Source organism: Apodemus sylvaticus, chromosome 10 (genome assembly GCF_947179515.1).
Source record: "Apodemus sylvaticus chromosome 10, mApoSyl1.1, whole genome shotgun sequence".
Classification (NCBI taxonomy): Eukaryota; Metazoa; Chordata; class Mammalia; order Rodentia; family Muridae; genus Apodemus; species Apodemus sylvaticus.
Window position 1 is genome coordinate 69,687,692 of NC_067481.1, and position 17,798 is coordinate 69,705,489.

At 46.2% G+C, this 17,798-nt stretch overlaps 1 protein-coding gene across 1 annotated transcript in view; it reads left to right on the forward strand.

The window, feature by feature from the left end:
- Fat2 (FAT atypical cadherin 2) overlaps positions 1-17,798 on the forward strand; it is a 62,252-nt gene that overhangs the window by 5,250 nt on the left and 39,204 nt on the right. Inside the window, exons 2-7 of the mRNA XM_052195732.1 lie at positions 2,967-3,281; positions 8,283-8,341; positions 10,085-10,396; positions 13,241-13,451; positions 15,638-15,777; positions 17,059-17,340. Coding sequence (XP_052051692.1) covers positions 2,967-3,281; positions 8,283-8,341; positions 10,085-10,396; positions 13,241-13,451; positions 15,638-15,777; positions 17,059-17,340 — 1,319 coding nt within the window. The remainder of the gene's footprint in view (positions 1-2,966; positions 3,282-8,282; positions 8,342-10,084; positions 10,397-13,240; positions 13,452-15,637; positions 15,778-17,058; positions 17,341-17,798) is intronic.

A 17,798-nucleotide genomic window follows, 5' to 3' on the forward strand; every position in this document is an offset into this window, starting at 1 on the left:
GGATTTTTGTTTTTCGGTAAACAGTTAATGGTGTAATTTCTTGTAGCTTTTTCAGACATACTTATTTGTTATTTTCCCCACTTCCCTTCATTCTGGTTTAATCTCCATCCTCTTTCCCTGACAGGCCCTCCTCTTTTCCATTTCAGTAGATATCTGTACCCTGCTCTTCCTCATTGCTTTCCTCCCACCTTCTTCTATACTTAGTCTCTCCACCCTCAAAGAAGCTCTCCTCTCCCATTTCTGGTATCAGATCCTGTGTACACTGCTCTTCCATACTCTATTGCTCCCCAAGCCCCACCTCCTGGCAACGATGCAGTTTCACTTTCCTGGTCTCTGTGGTTACTATGGGCTATGTACTCACCAATGAAGGTTTGGAGCTCATAGCCTTCAAAAAGAGAGACTGTGCAACATTTGTCTTTCTGGGTCTCGGTTCCGTCAATCAATATGGTTTTTCCTAGTTCCATCCATTTACCTGCAAAGCTCATGATTTCATTTTTCTTTAGAGATGAATAGTATTCCATTGCATATATGAAGTACGTTTTCGCCATACCCTCATCAGTTGTAGGACATTTAGGTTGTTTCTATTTCCTGGCTATTGTGCATAGAGCAGCAATGAGCATGGCGGAGCAAGCATCTGAGTAGGATGTGGTGTCCTTTGGGCATATGCCGTGTCATCCACCAGAATCAAAGGGTGGATTGACTTGAGCTTTTTGAGAATTCTCTCCACTGATTTCCATAGTGGCTGCACCAGTTTACACTCCTGCTAACAGTGAACGGCGGCTCTCTTTTCCCACATCCCCTCCAACAGTCGCTGTCAGCTCTTCGCTGATCTTTGCCATTCTGTCTGGTGTTAGATGAAAACACAAAAGTTGTGTTGTGCATATCCCTAATTTCTGGAGATGATGAAAAAAAATTTTGAGATGTTTCTTAGTAATTTTTTCTCTTCTTTTGAAAACTCCCTGCTCAGATTCCAGGCCTATTTTTGAAAGGGTTGTTTTGAGTTCTTTAGATAGCCTGGATATTAATCCTCTTTCAGATGTATAGCTGGTAAAGATTCCCTCTCATTCTCACGAGCCGGTTGGTAGGTTCTGTGGCTGTGCAAAAGCTTTGCAGTTTTATGAAGTCCCATTTGTCAGTTGTTGGCCATAATTCATAGGAAGTGAAGTTCGATGCAAGAAATCCTTTCTTCTACTTTATCACACAGGCACTGCCTGCACTTTCTTCTGATAGTTTCTGTGTTTCAGCTTTCAATTTAAGTCCTTGGTTAGTTTGGAATTAGTTTTTGGGCAATGTAGTAGAATGATTTCATTCTAATGCATGTGGACACCCAGTTTTCCCAGGGCCATTTGTTGAGGATGGTTTCTTTTCTCTAGCATATGTTATTTGCATTTTCGTGAAATATTAAATAAGTGGTTACATGTACTCATGTTTGGGTCTCTGGTTTTTGTTTCTTTGCTCTATATGTCTGTTTTTGTGCCAATACCATATTGTTTTATCGCTGTGTCTCTGCAATAATATCTTAAGATCTGAAGTTGTAGTTTGTTTCCAGGGTGAAGGGCAGAGTAGTGTGGTGGGTAGAGTGTTCTGTTTAGTAGACTCTAGACCCAGCTCTCTTAATCTCTATTTCTTCCTGCTCCTCCTGCTCCTCCTGCTCCTCCTGCTTCTCCTCCTCCCCTCACCCTTCTCCTTCTACTCTCTTCAAGGTTTCTCTGTGTAGCCCTGGCTGGCCTGGAACTCACTCTGCAGACCAACTTGGCCTCAGTCTCACAGAGATTCCCCTGCCTTTGCCTCCTGTGTGCTGAGATGAAAGGCATGCACCACGCTTAGCCCCAGGTCTTCCTCTTCCCATATAATCTTGACCAAATTTATGCTTCCTCTCTGGGCCTCAGTTTCCCCATTTGTTACTTCTGGCCTGTTGTGCTCTGATTGTGAATCTAGACCCTGCCCCCTCATGCAGAGCCCATCAGCTGAGAGTGACCAGTGAGAACTTAAGTCATGGATGGGCTTCTTGTGGCACTGTTAGAGCCTCATGATCTAGACCATAGCTGGCCTTATAGGCAGTGTGTAAAGTAAATGGACCAAAAAATGGAGCTAAGCCCCTAGGACCATGAAGTGACAAAGTAGGGAGCAGAAATGTATTCCTCAAACCCCTAAGCAGTAATTTGAAAATCTATCAGGAGTTAAGGACTGATGGAATCAGGTCAAGGCCAGCTACAGGACATCTCACAGAACGTGAAGTGACTAGCTGGAACTTGGCTTTAAGGAGTTGGTGGAATCTGATCAATTGCTACTATCTTCTGGAAGCCTTGCATATGTCTGTATGTCAGAAGTGAGGGCCAGTTTTAGCAGAGAAAGACTGAGAGGTTCTACTAAATGGACATCCACCTTAGCATCTTCCATCTCATACTGACAGTTCTACCCTCTTTCCCTGAACTTACTCTCAACATTCTTTCCACATACAGATCAGTAGACGTTGGATGAGATTTTTCTTTTTATTCGTGTGTGTGTGTGTGTGTGTGTGTGTGTGTGTGTGTGTGCATCTGTCTGTCTGTATATCTATATGTGCATTCATGTGTGTGCGTGCTGGACATTCTTGTCTGAGTGTATCCACAGACATGTGGGCAGGCACATCAAGGCCAGAGGTTGATAAATTAGGCTTCATCCTCTATAGATCTCCACTTTATTGTTTGAGACAGTCATTACAGAGCCCAGAGCTCACTGCTGCAGCTAGAGTGGCAGCCAACAGGCCCCGCAGTCTCTTCTGTCTCTGCCACCCCTCCTCCCTAGTACTGAGAATCATGGGTACATGGCACCATACCCGGTTTTTATGTAGGGGCTGGAGATCTGAACTCAGGTCCTTGTACAGCAGACACTTCCCTGAGCCATCTCCCTAGCCCCGGGTAGGGTGGTTTCTAAAGCCTCTCTGAGATCTCAGTATATTGAGTTTGGTCACTTGCTGTCCCCAGGAATGCTCGAGACTCTGGCACCTCTGGACCGAGAATTCGCACCCTACTACTGGTTGACTGTGTTAGCGGTGGACAGAGGCTCCGTCCCCCTCTCTGCTTTCACTGAAGTCTACATTGAGGTTACAGACATCAATGACAACATTCCCTCCATGTCTAGACCTGTGTTCTACCCCTCTGTCCAGGAAGATGCCCCCTTGGGTACCTCTGTGCTTCAGCTGGAGGCCTGGGACCCAGACTCCAGCTCTCAAGGGAAGCTGACCTTCAACCTCACCGGTGGGAACCACATGGGACATTTCATCATTCATCCATTTACAGGTGAGGCCTGGAAAGTTAGAGGGACAGGGATATATAGATCTATAAGCCGGTTCTTGGAGTGTCTCTGAGGTGGCATTAGGGCCACCTACAGACAGGTTGGGAATTCCAATTCTCAGGCCCCTCACTAGATCTGCCCAATCCATATTCAGAGGGCAGACTCCAGAAATGTATGTTTTAACAACACGAGCATATCAATCTGATGGGTGCTAAAGATGAGATTCATTTCACCCATGCCCATGTCCACAGAAGGAGAATCTGTTAAAATCTTGTCCTAGGGGTCAAGCTGAAATTAGTTCAGGCCTTTGGATGTTCTCAAACTGACCCTTCTCCCTAGTCACAGCCATGGCCAGAACCATCATTGGCCTTTGTTCTATTTTATCTCTGTTGCTCTGGTAAAGCAGTCTGATCAGGAGCAACTTAGGGGAGAAAAAGGTTTAGTCAGTAAATATACTGTATTGCCATAGACTTCCAGGTCACATTCCATCACTGAGGGAAATCAGGGTAGAAACTCAAGGCAGGAACCATGGAGGAACACCACCTACAGACTGGCTCTCTGGCTTGCTCATGGGCTCATGCTTACCTAGCTTTCTTATGCAGCCTGGGACCACCTGCCCAGAAAATGGTGCTGCCCACAGTGAGCTGAGCCACCCTGCGTCCATTAACTGTCAAGCCAGTCCTTTGCAGACATGGCTACAGTCCAATTTGATCTAGGCAATTCCTCAATGAGGCTTTTCTTTCAGATGACTCTAGGCTATGTCAAGTCAACAAGCAAAGCTAACCAGGACAGTCCTGTTGCAGACAAGTCTGAAACCTCCCCATGAAACAGTAATGGTTGTGGTCCCCCCTCCCCACATCATATCAGTCTTCTCACAGGCCAAGGGTGGTGAGAAGGTTCAGAGGAATGGGGGTGTCACCCTATTGGAGCAGTGAGCACAGAGAACCCCCCCCCCCAAAGATATCTGATTCCACTCAGAATCTTTAAGCACAAATTTGAAAACTTATAGTCCACACTGACAAATTCCACAGAACATTCCAGATCTCCAGAGGTTCTTCAGAAACAGCATGCTCTGACCACACTTCCTCCACATTCTCTGAGGGCCACAGTATACTGGAGACTGACAGCAGCTCACTGGGCAGATCCCATGTACATTTTTTTGGTCCCAAAATGTCCTCTCCCCCGCCCCTGTTGTCCCAGCCTGCCTCATCCGGCTGTGGCACATGTCACTCTTGTTCCAACTGGAGTCTGAGAGAGGCTACAGGACTCCTGTCAGGAAGGTTGACATTTCCATGTGACTCAATCTTCTCTGTATCCCACAATTCACTCTTGCTGTAGAAGGACAGACTGTAGAGGGGGAAGAGAGGGTGCTTGTGGGCTTTCCCAGGAGCCCCTGGGGAGAAGTTGGGCAAAGGGTAGGTAAGAAGTGCAAGTGTCTTTGACACTGAAGACTTTGGTGAGAACCTTTTCTGTCAACCTTTGACCTCAGGCCATAGACACATCCTCTTCTCTCTGAGCTGAGGGAGATTTTCTTTTAGAAAACAGGTCCAAGCAGGTTCTCTCCCCAGGCTCACCCCAGGTCCCTAAGGTACCATACCCACATCCCGGTGCCCCACTCCTCTTTCCAGAAGAGTGAGAAGATGGATCCCTCACCTAAGGCATTAACGCCTCAGCTTCTCCCAATCCCTCTTCTATTTACTGTCAACAGTCCTCTGGCAGCAGGCCTGTCCCGATGCCCTTGCAGGCAAGCTCCTTCCAGCTTTCCTGCAGCCAGGCAGAAGAAATCATGACTAGCTTACTTTTAACAAGTCTTACTTTTAACATGAGAATCGCATCCACCACCAGCCCCCAACCCACCTTCCTCACAGAAGCCATCTTACCATTCCACATCCCCACTACAGAAGCCTAGCAGGTTTCTCTGTGTCCTCCAGGTAAAGCCAGAGTCCCCTGTATCCCACAAGCTGGTGCCTAAATGGGCCCCCTGACCTCTCTGGCTTTGCTGTATCCCTCTCACCAGACCTCTTTTGGCTCCAGCCACAGGACTGTGTCAACATCAAAACCACAGTTCTCATCTTAAAGGGAATAAGAGATAGTTTACTCTGTAGACATTGTGTGTGACTGTAGCCCGGGAACACAGATTTAGGTTACCCCGATCAAATTCCAGGTTCAAATGTGGGTGCAGTTTCACAGGGTTTTATAGTTTTACAGAACAAAGAAAGCCATAAATCTGGGCAGCTTTAAAATATATTGGCGGGGACACCAGAGAGGCAGATCCATTAAAATGGGGAAGCTTTTTTATAGACCCAAGATGCTATCTGATGACATTCTTAGCTCTTGGATTGGCAGAAGCAAGTGTTCTGCTAAGTTAACAGCTTCTAAGGCGTTTTTATTTATTACCATGAGGTATTAGTTCAGATACAGAGTGGGCCAGGGAATGGCTGGTCCAGAAGGCTAAATTAGCCCAGGATAAAGTGATTAGCCTCTGAACCTACAAAATTAGTCTCTTCACAGAACTGAAATTCCAACTAGTGAGCCAGTCTCTGCAGACACACATTCCTTCCAGGAGATGTTGTTGTTGTTGTTGTTGTTATTTGCATCTAGATATTGTTTCTTCAGGAATTTTTGTTCACAGCTGCTTCAGACCACAGAAGCTATTAACATGGGTTTTGCCACACACTACAGGAGTCTCTCCCTGTTCTCTTACTATGCAGTCCTGGCTGGCCTAGAACTTGCTAAGTAGAACAGGCTGACCTTGAACTCATAGGGAACTGCTTGCCTCTGCCTCCCTAGTTCTGTAATTAAAAGCTTGGCTGGTTCCATATCAGACTTCCACTCTCTTTTTGTCTGTGTGGCATCTGGTCTCCCATAGAGACCAGCCAGAGAGTTCCTAATACCATAAAATACGTGCTGGTATCACTACCGTACCGCTACCGTACCACTCAGCCCACTGGACTCCTTTAAGTAATTGATCCACTATTACATCTCCACTGGCCTTCCATAGGTCCCTAAAAAAGGAAAGCTAACTGCTTTTGCCTGCCAGAGCATCTTCAGTATCTGGCAGTGCCGCAGAGTGCAGTACAAGTTCACTAAGCGATTGTTAAATTGGATGAATGGGTCCTTGTGGATGATCCATTCATGTACCCAGCAAATGCTTAAAGAGGTCTCCCCCGAGAGGCCTTAAAACCTTGTGCTGTCGAGCGATGTAAAGAGAAAGAAGATCTGGTTCCTGCTCTCAGGAGCATGAGTGTTTGGGGATAGATACTGGAGGAACAGCAGAAAAGAGCAAGGTACAAGCAGTAGGTAGGTGCTGTGGCTGCTGAGGAGAGGGAAAAGCTGCTGGGTGTGGCCAGGCTGCAGAGGACCAAGGAGGCAGGGGAGGTGATAAGCAGCAGCCTAGGAGGGGACAAGGACAGGGAGGGTGGCCTGAGAACCTTCAAGTGGGAGGAAGATGAGGCTCTCATTGTGGATAGAAACCATGGTCTGGAGATAGCCCATTTCCACCATTTTTAACTGGTAGAGCCTTGGGAAAGTTTCTGGGCCCCTCTTTTAGTCCGTTGCATGTTGCTCTAATTGAGTACCTTAGGCTGGGTAATTGATAGGGAACCCAGGATTATTTGGTGTGTGGTTCTGGGGGCTGAGACATCCAAGAGCATGGTGCTGGCATCTTGTGGGGGCACCTTGCTGCAGGATATTATAGCAAAGTAGAGAAAGTGTGTTAGGTCTTCTCTTGCTATAAAGCCATTAATACACTCATGGGGACTCTACTCTCATGACTTCCCATCCCTAATTACCTCCTGAGAGCCCATTTACAAATCCTATTCAGATATGGATAGACCTGGGTATGGTGTCACATGCCTATAATCTCAGGCAGGAAGATCAGTGTGCAAGGGCAGATTCAGCTACAGAGGGAGTGAGTTAGTACCAGGGCAGCTTGGGTTACATATGTAGAGAGTCTTGTCTCCAAAAGCCTAAGTAAATGGACAATAATCTGGAGATAACAGTTGCAATATACGAACTTTTGAAAGGAATATCCACACTAAGCACTGGTTTGTACTTAAGTTTCCACGAGTAAAATACAACCATCCAAACTGCTTCCTAGATAGCTATGGGTCCTGAATAAATTAGTATGGAGTGCTCTTGCTATAGAAAGGACTTAGAAGAAAGCCTGGCACATAAGGGGTCAGCAACATTGGCTCTGTGATTCTGATGGATGGAGGAGACATTGGGGGAGAGCCCTAGACTTTGGTGGATCAAGGAGTGAAGGAGCAGACATTCCTCAAAGGTGACTTAACAGCTGTTGATAACCTATCTGGGGGCAGAGGGGAGGAAAGAGTGTCCCTGAAGTGAGGCGATGGGAAAACTTAGTTCAGAGGAGAAAAGGGATAATAGTTAAATCAGCAGAGTGTCACCTTGGGCTGGGAGAGGAAGGGTCTTCTACCACACAAGCTCAGTGGATGCTTCCCATCCTTATGCGGGGGTTCGCCGGCCCTTTGCAGGAACTCAGCCATATCTCACCTTCACACTCATTCCTTGGGAATCCAGACACCAAAGTCAATGAGAGACTTGAGGGTAGTCAAGGGAGTAGCAACTCAGGAGGTCACAGAGCAGCAGTTTCAGGAGCATGGACCCTGAAGGGGTCAGGGAGGAGGTGGGGAGAATGAGTCCAAAGACAGAGACAAAATAATGCTGAGCATGGTGGTTGGATCCCTGGAATCTCAGCCTCACAAGGCTGAAGCTGGCACCTGGCTGGGCACGCTGCTGATGCCGTGTGGGATGCAGAGGTTTGGGGCCATCACTCACGCCTCATGGTGAAAGTGAACTTACTTGGGGACTTCAGTTGGTCCATTTTCTGTCCATGTCTCCCACCTCCTCAGTGTCCCTTCCCTTTCTCCAGAGCTCTAAAAGTCAAAAGACAGGCCTGTTTTGTCACGTGTAATTCTGAACCTGCCCCAGTAACAAGGCCCTGGGAGCCTCTTGTTCACCTCTCTCTCTCCATCCCTTTCCAGGTCTCCTGTCCACTGCCAAGCAGCTGGACCGAGAGAACAAAGATGAGTATGTCCTGGAGGTGAGTGGTGGGGAGGGGGGCACTGCCTTTGAAAAACCCCGAAGGAAGCTGGACTCTAGGCAGTCAGCTGTATGGCTCCAGTGCTGTGGATGGGGTTAGGGTGGGAGGCTGTGGCGGGACAGGAAAACCTATTTCATTTGGTTTCTGTGGTTGGTGGTAAAAATCTGTGGGTCTTCACTAGCTCTTCTTACTGAGGGGGAAAGGATTCTGAAACCTTATCCAGACAGGGCAAGAAGCCTGGATTAACTAGTAATGCCTCAAGGAAATGCTGGTAGTGTGTGTGTGTGTGTGTGTGTGTGTGTGTGTGTGTGTGTGTGACTTAATGTTCCTTTATACGATTTGATGCAGGGTCAGAATAAAATTTCTTTGTCTTCTAGATCTGTGTTCTTCCTAAGGTGTTTCCCAAGACTACCCTATTACTAGGGTCCCACGGTGCTCTAGAGGGGAGTAAATTAGTAGAGGTTACAAACCTAGCTGTTTCTCTCCTGAGCAGCCCATACCCCACCAGACATCTCTTCTGGCCTTAAGGGCACCCAGAGGGTAGGATACATATTCCTTAGGAGATTGGAGGTCATTCTGCTTTACGATGCTACAGGCTCTGAAATTCTCCTTCCCTTTGAAATATTTGGGTGCCACACCTCTGATCCCAATTATTTAGGAGGAGAATCACAAGTTCAAAACCAGTCTGGGCTACAGAGGGAATTTGGGGCAGTCTACAAACTTAGTGAGAGACCTTTGTCTCAAGATTAAAAAAATAGAGAAAAATGAGGGTGCGGCTCACTTGTAGAGCACAGAACAGCAGGTGTGAGGCTCCTGGGTTGACATGCTTAGAGAGAGAGAGAGAGAGAGAGAGAGAGAGAGAGAGAGAGAGAGAGAGAAATGGAAGGAGGGAGGGAGGGAGGGAGGGAGGGAGGAAGGAAGGAAGGAAGGAAGGAAGGAAGGAAGGAAGGAAGGAAGGAAGGAAGGAAGGATGGATGGAAGAAAAAGTATTTGTCACTAAAAACCAAGTTCCCAGTTCAGTAATCTTTAAAGTCTAGGACACTGGTTCTCAACCTGTGGGTTACAACCCCCTCACGGGTCACCTAAGACCATTGGAAAACACAGATATTTACATCAACATTCATAATAATTGGAAAGTTACAGTTAAGAAGTAGCAACAAAATAATTTTATGGTTGGGGTCCTTAAAACGTGAGAAACTGTATTAAAGGGTCACAGCGTTAGGAAGGTTGAGAATCACTGCTCTAGAAGTTCTAAATGGCCACTTTCATGTGCAGAGTGAGGTTCAAACCCAGGGCCTCATGCATGCTAGGCAAGTGCTGTGCCACTGAGCCACACTTCAGCCTCTGAGGCACTGTGAGTGGAAATGCCTCCTCTCATATCGTTTCCTCAGCACTGTGGCTGTGTCAGATGGCGCCAGCAGCGTATGATTCTGAAGTTGGAGTTTATTTCTGGTATAGGGCAGCAGGTCTGAGCCAGGTTTCACCTGTTCCTGGACCAATGCTTCTAACCCAAGAGGAGAACATGGCTTCTGGCAATCACAGGAAGAAGCCCAGCATCTTCCATGTGATGGCCAGGTTTTCATGGCAGTGACTTCTGGTTCTCTGTGCTTCCCTTCTGTTCTTGCTGTTCCAAGGTCAGATTACGGCAGTAACAGCAACCAGCTCAAACATGGCGTGTGAGCCACGGTAGGACTGTGGCTTCACCTCGGCAGCACCGGAGTTCACACACTATTTTGTCTACAGGTGACTGTGCAGGACAACGGGGACCCCCTACTAAGGTCCACCTCCAGGGTGGTGGTGTGCGTCTTGGATGTCAATGACAACGCACCCGCATTCTCCCACAAGCTCTTTAATGTCCGCCTTTCGGAAAGACTAAGCCCCCTCTCCCCGGAGCCTGTGTACAGGCTGGTGGCTTCAGATCCAGATGAAGGACTCAACGGCAGCATCACCTACAGCATTGAGGAGAGCGATGAGGAGAGCTTCAGAATCGACCCTGGCACAGGGGTTGTGTCTTCTAGCAGCACCTTTGCCGCTGGAGAGTACAACATCCTAACAGTGAGTGGTCAGAGGGCTGCCTGCCCGCAGTGGGGCACAAGTGGCTGGTGATTTTCCTTTCTTCCTCTTTTTCTCTTTTCTTTCTTTCTTGTGCGTGCATGTGCGTGTGTGTGTGTGCGTGTGCGTGTGCATGTGCGTGTGCGTGTGCGTGTGTGTGTGTGTGTGTGTGTGTGTGGTGTGTGTGTGTATCTGTCTATGTGTTTTACCTTATAAGGAGGTGGAAGAGGAGCAGGCTCACTCCTGAGAGACACTCACAGCCTGCTCTGCTGAAACATCATTAATCGGTTCCTGAGAGTTGCACCTAAAAAGACCATCACTAAACTCCATTTCTTGTGTGTGTGGATGTGTATACATGTGTACTCTTGTGTCGTAGCACTCACTTATGTGGTATGCATGCACTATCAATCTTCAGGCAATTTACACACACACACACACACACACACACACACACACACACACACCCAAACATGCTCTCTCATTGACCCGGACCTCCTCAGGTAGGCTAGGCTGGTAGTCACTGGGACTGTGATTCACCTGTGTTTGTGTTTGTTACCCCAGCACTGGGATTACAAATGTTCATCTGCACACCCAGATGTTTTTTTTTAAAGATTTATTTATTACAAATAGCATCCTGCCTGCATGTATGCCTGCAGGCCAGAAGAGGACACCAGATCTCATTATAGATGGTTGTGAGCCACCATGTGGTTGCTGGGAATTGAACTCAGAACATCAGGAAGAGCACCTAGTGCTCTTAACCACTGAGCCATCTCTCCAGCCCCACCCAGATGTTTTCAATAGCTTCTAGGGATTCAGTGCTGGGATTAAAGGCATGTGCCACCTCTAATTTTTTTTCCAGAAAGCATGTGTACATGTGCAGGAGTGTACACCCTTGTGGAGGCTAGAAGCAGTTGATATCTCTAGAGCTGCTGTTATAGGAGGCTGTGAACTATTTGACATAGATGCTGAGAACTGAACTCAGGTCCTCTGAAAGAACAGCAGGTACTCTTAACTGCTGATCCATCTCTCTATCACCAAGTGCCTGGGTTTTCACCCACCTACAGCCATATGGCATCTGTTAGGCAAGTTTTCTACCACTGGGCCACATCCCCAAGCCCTAAAATCCATTTAAAAACCCTGAACCATTTCAGGCGAAAATGGCCTGTCTGATACCACACCCTCGGGTCTGTAGCCTGTCACTGCCCCCTTCTCAGAGTACCTCCTCATTCTGAATGTGTGTCTTGGCGCATTTCCAGCACCCTGGATTTTATTTTGTGCATCAAGCTGCATGTCTAACCCAGATGTTTCCAGCCATTCCTGCATAAGCACCCAATAACCTTGAGAAGCTTGAGGAGAGTGGAGACAAAGGATTCTGAGGATCATGAGCAAAAATAAATGAATTATCTCTGAGAAATAGACCATGGGCTTTCCTGAGTGATGGACAACAGCTCAGTCTGGAGACACTGACCTGGACTTCCCTTCTTCAGACAAGCCATTTAAGTCTTTTGAATCTCTGTGACCTGAGGCTAAGATGCCAGTGTGTCAAAAGACAGGTCGTGAGTTCTCACACCACACCACTAAACTGAAGCCCAGCCTTGTTGCTGGTGGATCACATGACCCAGGGTATGAACTCATGGGATGAACATGGAGTCCCTGCTTCTGCCTACAAAGGGGAGATAAGTGACTGTAGTATGTCTCCCAGGGCTACAGTGAGGATTAAAGTTTGCACACAGAGCTCTTAGGGTGAGGACTGATCATAACAGAGTTTGTTCACAGTGACACGCCATCTATGAGTATAAAGTCCAACTTAAGAATTACTGTGCAGTGAGATATAGTGGCTTTCTTTGGGAGTCCTTCTTATAGCTGTGATCACATCCCTGACAGGATCAGCTTACCAGGGAGAAGATTTATTCGGGCTCACATTTCTAGAGGGTCTTGTCTGTGATTACTTGGCCATGCCCATTTGGGTAAACATCGTGGCAGTAGGAACATGTGGTGGAAAAGAAACATTCACTTCATGGCTGACCAGGGAGCTGAGAAAAAGAGATTCAGGTAGTAATTAAGGCATGACATAGTCCCCAAAGATGTGTCCTAGTGACCTCTGTCTCAGTACACACCTACTACTTCTCACCGGCTCCCATCATACTTGTTTCATACCAAGAACACATTAAGGGACTGACCCATTAATTAAGTCATAACCCTTGCAATCTAATCTTTTCTGGAAATGCTATCACAGATACACCCAAAGGCATGGTTTACTAATCTAGACATTCCTCAATGGAATTGCATTAGTTACTTATATTGCTGTGATAAAATACCATAACCAACAGCAACTTTAGGAAGAAAGGGTTCATTTTAGCTTATAGTTCCAGAGGGAGAGCGTTCATAATGACAGGAAGGTAGCAGGAGCAGGAAGCAGAGAAATCACATGTCATCCACACATGGGAAGCAAAGAGAGACAGAACAAAAATTGGCACAAAATGATAAACCCTCAAAGCCCACCCCCAGTGACATACTTTCTCCAGCCAGGCTGCTTCTCCTAAAAGTTCCACAACCTCCTCAACTGGTGCTGTCTACCGAGGATCAAGCATTCGAATATCTGAACCAAAAGCACTCATTTCTCATTCAAACGACCCCACCAGTCAACTTGGCAAGCAATATTAACTGTCCAGTGTTTCATCGTTATGTTTTTCCACCTAACAAGAGATTCTAGAATGTAGGCAACAAGTGTTCGCCTAATGACCAACAGAGCTCCTGTCTTATCATCATCCTTCGTGTGTGTCCAGTAGGTGAGTGAGTGGACGACCACTCCCATGATGACTCACTGGGCTTTTGATATTTTCTTAGATCAAGGCAACAGACAGTGGGCAGCCAGCACACTCCACCAGTGTCCGGCTACACATCGAATGGATTCCCCAGCCTCGGCCCTCCTCCATCCCGCTGTCCTTTGATGAGACCCACTACAGCTTTACGGTCATGGAGACAGACCCCGTGAACCACATGGTGGGGGTCATCAGTGTAGAAGGACGACCTGGTCTCTTCTGGTTCTACATCTCAGGTGAGGACCTAAGAGAACAAATCCCTCTATTTTTATATCCCTGCCTGATGCAATGCCGTATCCCTGTTAGGGACATTTTCTACTACAAACCCTCTTTTTCTTCTCTGATCGTCTCTTCTCTGCTTTTCTTGGACATTGAGTAGGAATGCCCACCTGCACATCTGGAACAACATATTCTGACCCCACCCATGCTCCTTGCCATTCTGAGTGACTCTTGGATCCAGGCTATGGTGGGCGGCTCTGCTGTAGCATTTCTTTCTGTCAAGGTTTTGCTGTTCATGTATTTAAAACAAAACATCTGAGGGTTAGAGAACCCTCTGGGAAATTGAGGAATGCTTAGGTCTCCTTTTCAGTAATTTGTATAACCACGTGATCACTCACAAATGCAAACCTATGTATAAATGTAAGATTTTATTGTTGTTGTTTTTTAGATTCTCTGCTATCTATCCAGAGATTTTAAATTTTAGTTATATCCACTTCAGCTGGACCATGGAGTCCTACTGCAGCAGATTACAGTCTGGGTTGGAGGCAGAGTAGGGTACCCACTTGGCCCAAGGTCCTTGACATCTTCTTAGACTTCTGGTTCTTATTTTCAGCTCTTTTTAATTGTTTGGGTTTTTCTTTAATGTGTAATTAACGCACAAGCCAAAATAACATTTAGGAACCAGAAATGTGTGTAGAGAAGAAACAAATGTCACTGAAAGTCCTACCTGTTCACATATGATTCACTGTTGTAATATTGATGTGTTTCTTTATGAACACACACAAGTACACATGGGCTTTATTAAAATATTATTTTATATTTTATATGTAATATATCATGAACATACTTTTGCATAACTAAACAGAATTCTGTTTAGTGGATATTTAAAGAGCTTCATGCTATTCTATAGCTTATGTATTTATTTATGCTATCGTTAATATTTTAAAATTTATTCTTTGCAGAGCTTGTACATGTATCTACAGTACTGTGATCATATCCATATCATCTCCCTTCCAGCTCCCCAACATAGCTCCCTCCCAACTTCATATCTTCTTTTTAAAACATTTAATTTTGGCTTTTTCTTTTTAAAGACTCTTTTAGTTTTGAATTATGTGGACATGTGTGTACCTATTTGCGGATGTGCCATGTGGGTATGGATGCCTGCAGAAGCCATTTGGTCCCCAACCCCTGAGACTGGAATTATAGACAATTATGAGGCACTCAGCATAAGTGCCTGGAACTGAACTTGGGTCCTCCGGAAGAGCAGCAAGCACTCTTAATCACTGAGTTATCTCTCCAGTCCTCCTGGCACTTCACACGTTTGGTCTAACCCTGACCCCTATCTTCCTGCTCCACCCTTTAAACCTTTCCATCTGAATTCTTTTAAAAAATCAACTTCCTCTTGTTGCACAGACTCATTTTCCCTTGTTCTTGGGTCAGGCAGTTTGCACAGTCTACGATGAAGCTACGAGTTTGGCTCAGTCTTCCCTGTGTATCTTAATCCCTGTGTCAGTCACTTTCCGGTTGTGACAAAAATCTCTGAATGAGTCATTTTGGCTCTTGGTTTCTGAGTTTTCAGCCCACGATGGCTTAGGTGCGTGCATTCAGGCCAAGCATCATGAGTCCATGCAGAGCATCGTGGCAGCAGGAATGTGTGGTACAGAGTGGCTCTTCACTTTATGGTTGACCAAGAAACAGAGAGTGAGACAAGAAATACCCAGGGATTCATCCCAAGGACCCAGCTCCTAAGTTTCCACACCCTCCCAAAAGAGTGCAACCATCTGAGGACCAGGCATTCAAATCATGAGCCTACGGGTGGACACATTACATGTTCAAGCCATAAAAACCTCAGAAGCAGAATACATTCTACTTCAGCTTTTGTTTTTCCCATGGGACTCTTCAGCCCTCACAGACCTGTATTTCTCGAGATTGATTGATTGATTGATTGATTGATAATTGGGCAAATAATATAATATCTTTTTGATCTCCCAAGGAAATATACTCTAGTCTGCCACCAGATAGCTACCATTCCCGAACATTCTTAGACTCTCTGATCCAGCCTCTTTTTTGGATACCCATAGGCATGTCAGCCAAAGTCAGTCAAGGTTGCCACTTATCAAGTGTTCTAGGTCTGTGGCCAAGTCCAGGTTGGTCTATAGCTGCCTAAGTCTCTGACATCATATCTGCTCTTTCCCTCCTCCAGATGGGGACAAGGACATGGACTTTGACATTGAGAAGACCACAGGGAGCATCGTAATAGCCAGACCTCTTGATACGAGGAGAAAGTCAAGCTATAACTTGACTGTGGAGGTGACAGATGGGTTCCACACCATTGCCACCCAGGTGAGAAGCTTTAGCAAGAGCCCCTTGCTTGGGAGGAGATCAGAGGTGAACTTGGAGTAAAGCTATCAAAGGCTTTCTATTGATGTGAGATTCCTTAAAGAATACTGAGGTCGGAATACTGGTACCTTCTGGGTACCAGTCTAATTCCATTTCTGTAGTTGTGGGAGAATCCCCCTCCCTGTTCTATGTCTCCATACAGTGATAGAATTGATGCAAACAATTTAATTAAAGATGTTCTGCCTTAAGGGCTACAGTGGGTATGAGGAATGACATGTCATGAGACTCTCAACTTCTGCTCTGACTGTTATAAAGTAAAGCTGCTTCAGATACTGGGATTTTACACATTTTGCTTGAAGAAATGGCCCAATGAAATTGTTCTGTTTGTTTTTTGAGACAGGGTCTCTGGCTATTGCTGTGATAAGATACCCTGACAAAAGCAACCTAAGAAAGAAGGGGTCAATTTGGCTTGAAGTTTCAGGTTATAGTTCTTCAGGCCAGGGAACTCAGGATGCAGGAACTTGAAGCAGCTGCTCACATTATATCCAAGTCAAGAGTAAAAAGCAATGGATTAACCCATGCATGCTAGAGTTTGCGTGCTTTCTCTACTATTATATAATCCAGGATCCCTTACCTAGGGTGTGGTGCAGCATTGGATGGGTCTTTCTATCTTAATATAATCAAGGAAATCCCTCACAGATATGTCTAGAAGCCAACTAATCTAGACAACACCTCAAGAGTCCCTTCCCAGGTGATTCTTGTTTGTGTCAAGTTGACAATTAACACTAACCAATACAGGGACTTAACTCTGTAGACCAGGTTGGCCTGGAACTCACCATGTAGCCCAAGACTGCAAGGTGATTCTGCCTTAGAATCCATGCACTGAGAATACAGATGAACAACACCATGTCCAACGTACACACACACACACACACACGATCAGTGGCAAGCTGGACATAGTGGTATGTGCCTTTAATCCAGGCATTCAGGAAGCAGAGGCAGGTGGATCTCTGAGTTTGAGGCTAGCTGGTCTACAGAGCAAATTCCATGACAGCCAGGGACATATAGACACTGTCTCAAAAAAAAAAAAATCTACTGGGCAAGCAGGTATCTGAAAGCTTGCTAGTTTGAAATATTTCCACACCTCGGAAGGTATTTACTCGCTAGAAAGGCAGCTGCTTTCCAGACACTGCCAACATGGATGGAACTGTGAAGTCCCAGCAAACACCATTCCTGCGCCATTGTAGGTCACAATCTGCCTCTTTGCTTGTCTCCCCTGTTCAGGTACACATCTTTATGATTGCCAACATCAACCACCACCGGCCTCAGTTCCTGCAGGATCACTATGACATCAGGGTCCCCCAGGACACACTACCTGGGGTTGAACTCCTCCGAGTCCAGGCCACAGATCAAGACCACGGCAAGGGCCTCATCTATACCATCCACAGCAGCCAGGACCCTGGAAGTGCCAATCTCTTCCAGCTGGATCCGAGCAGTGGAGTGTTGGTGACAGTGGGGACATTGGACCTGCACTCAGGGCCTTCTCAGCACATTCTGACAGTTATGGTGAGTAAACAAAGGAACACAAAGGATGGAATCTTAGTTACTTTCTCGTTGCTGTATTGAAATACCCTGACAAAAGCAACATCAGAGAGAAAGTTCCAGAAGGCTTCAGTCCATCATGGCAGAGAAGACATGGCATCAGCAGCAGAAGGCTGGCTGCTCACAGCCATCCACACTCAGGAAACAGGTGAACAGGAAGTGAGGACAAGCTATAACGTCTCCCAATGACCTACTTTTTCCAATCAGTCTTCCCCTCTTAAAGCTCCCATAGACTTCCCAATCAAGTTGCCAAATATTCAAACACATGCGTCTATGAGGTCATTTCATATTTAAATCACAGTGCATGATTTAAATCACAGTGCATGATTTACCTTGCTTGCATGCAGGTAGATAGAGTGAACACACTGGTCCCTGAGGAGGCAGGTATGTAGACAGTCACAACACAACATAAACCCTGGGAC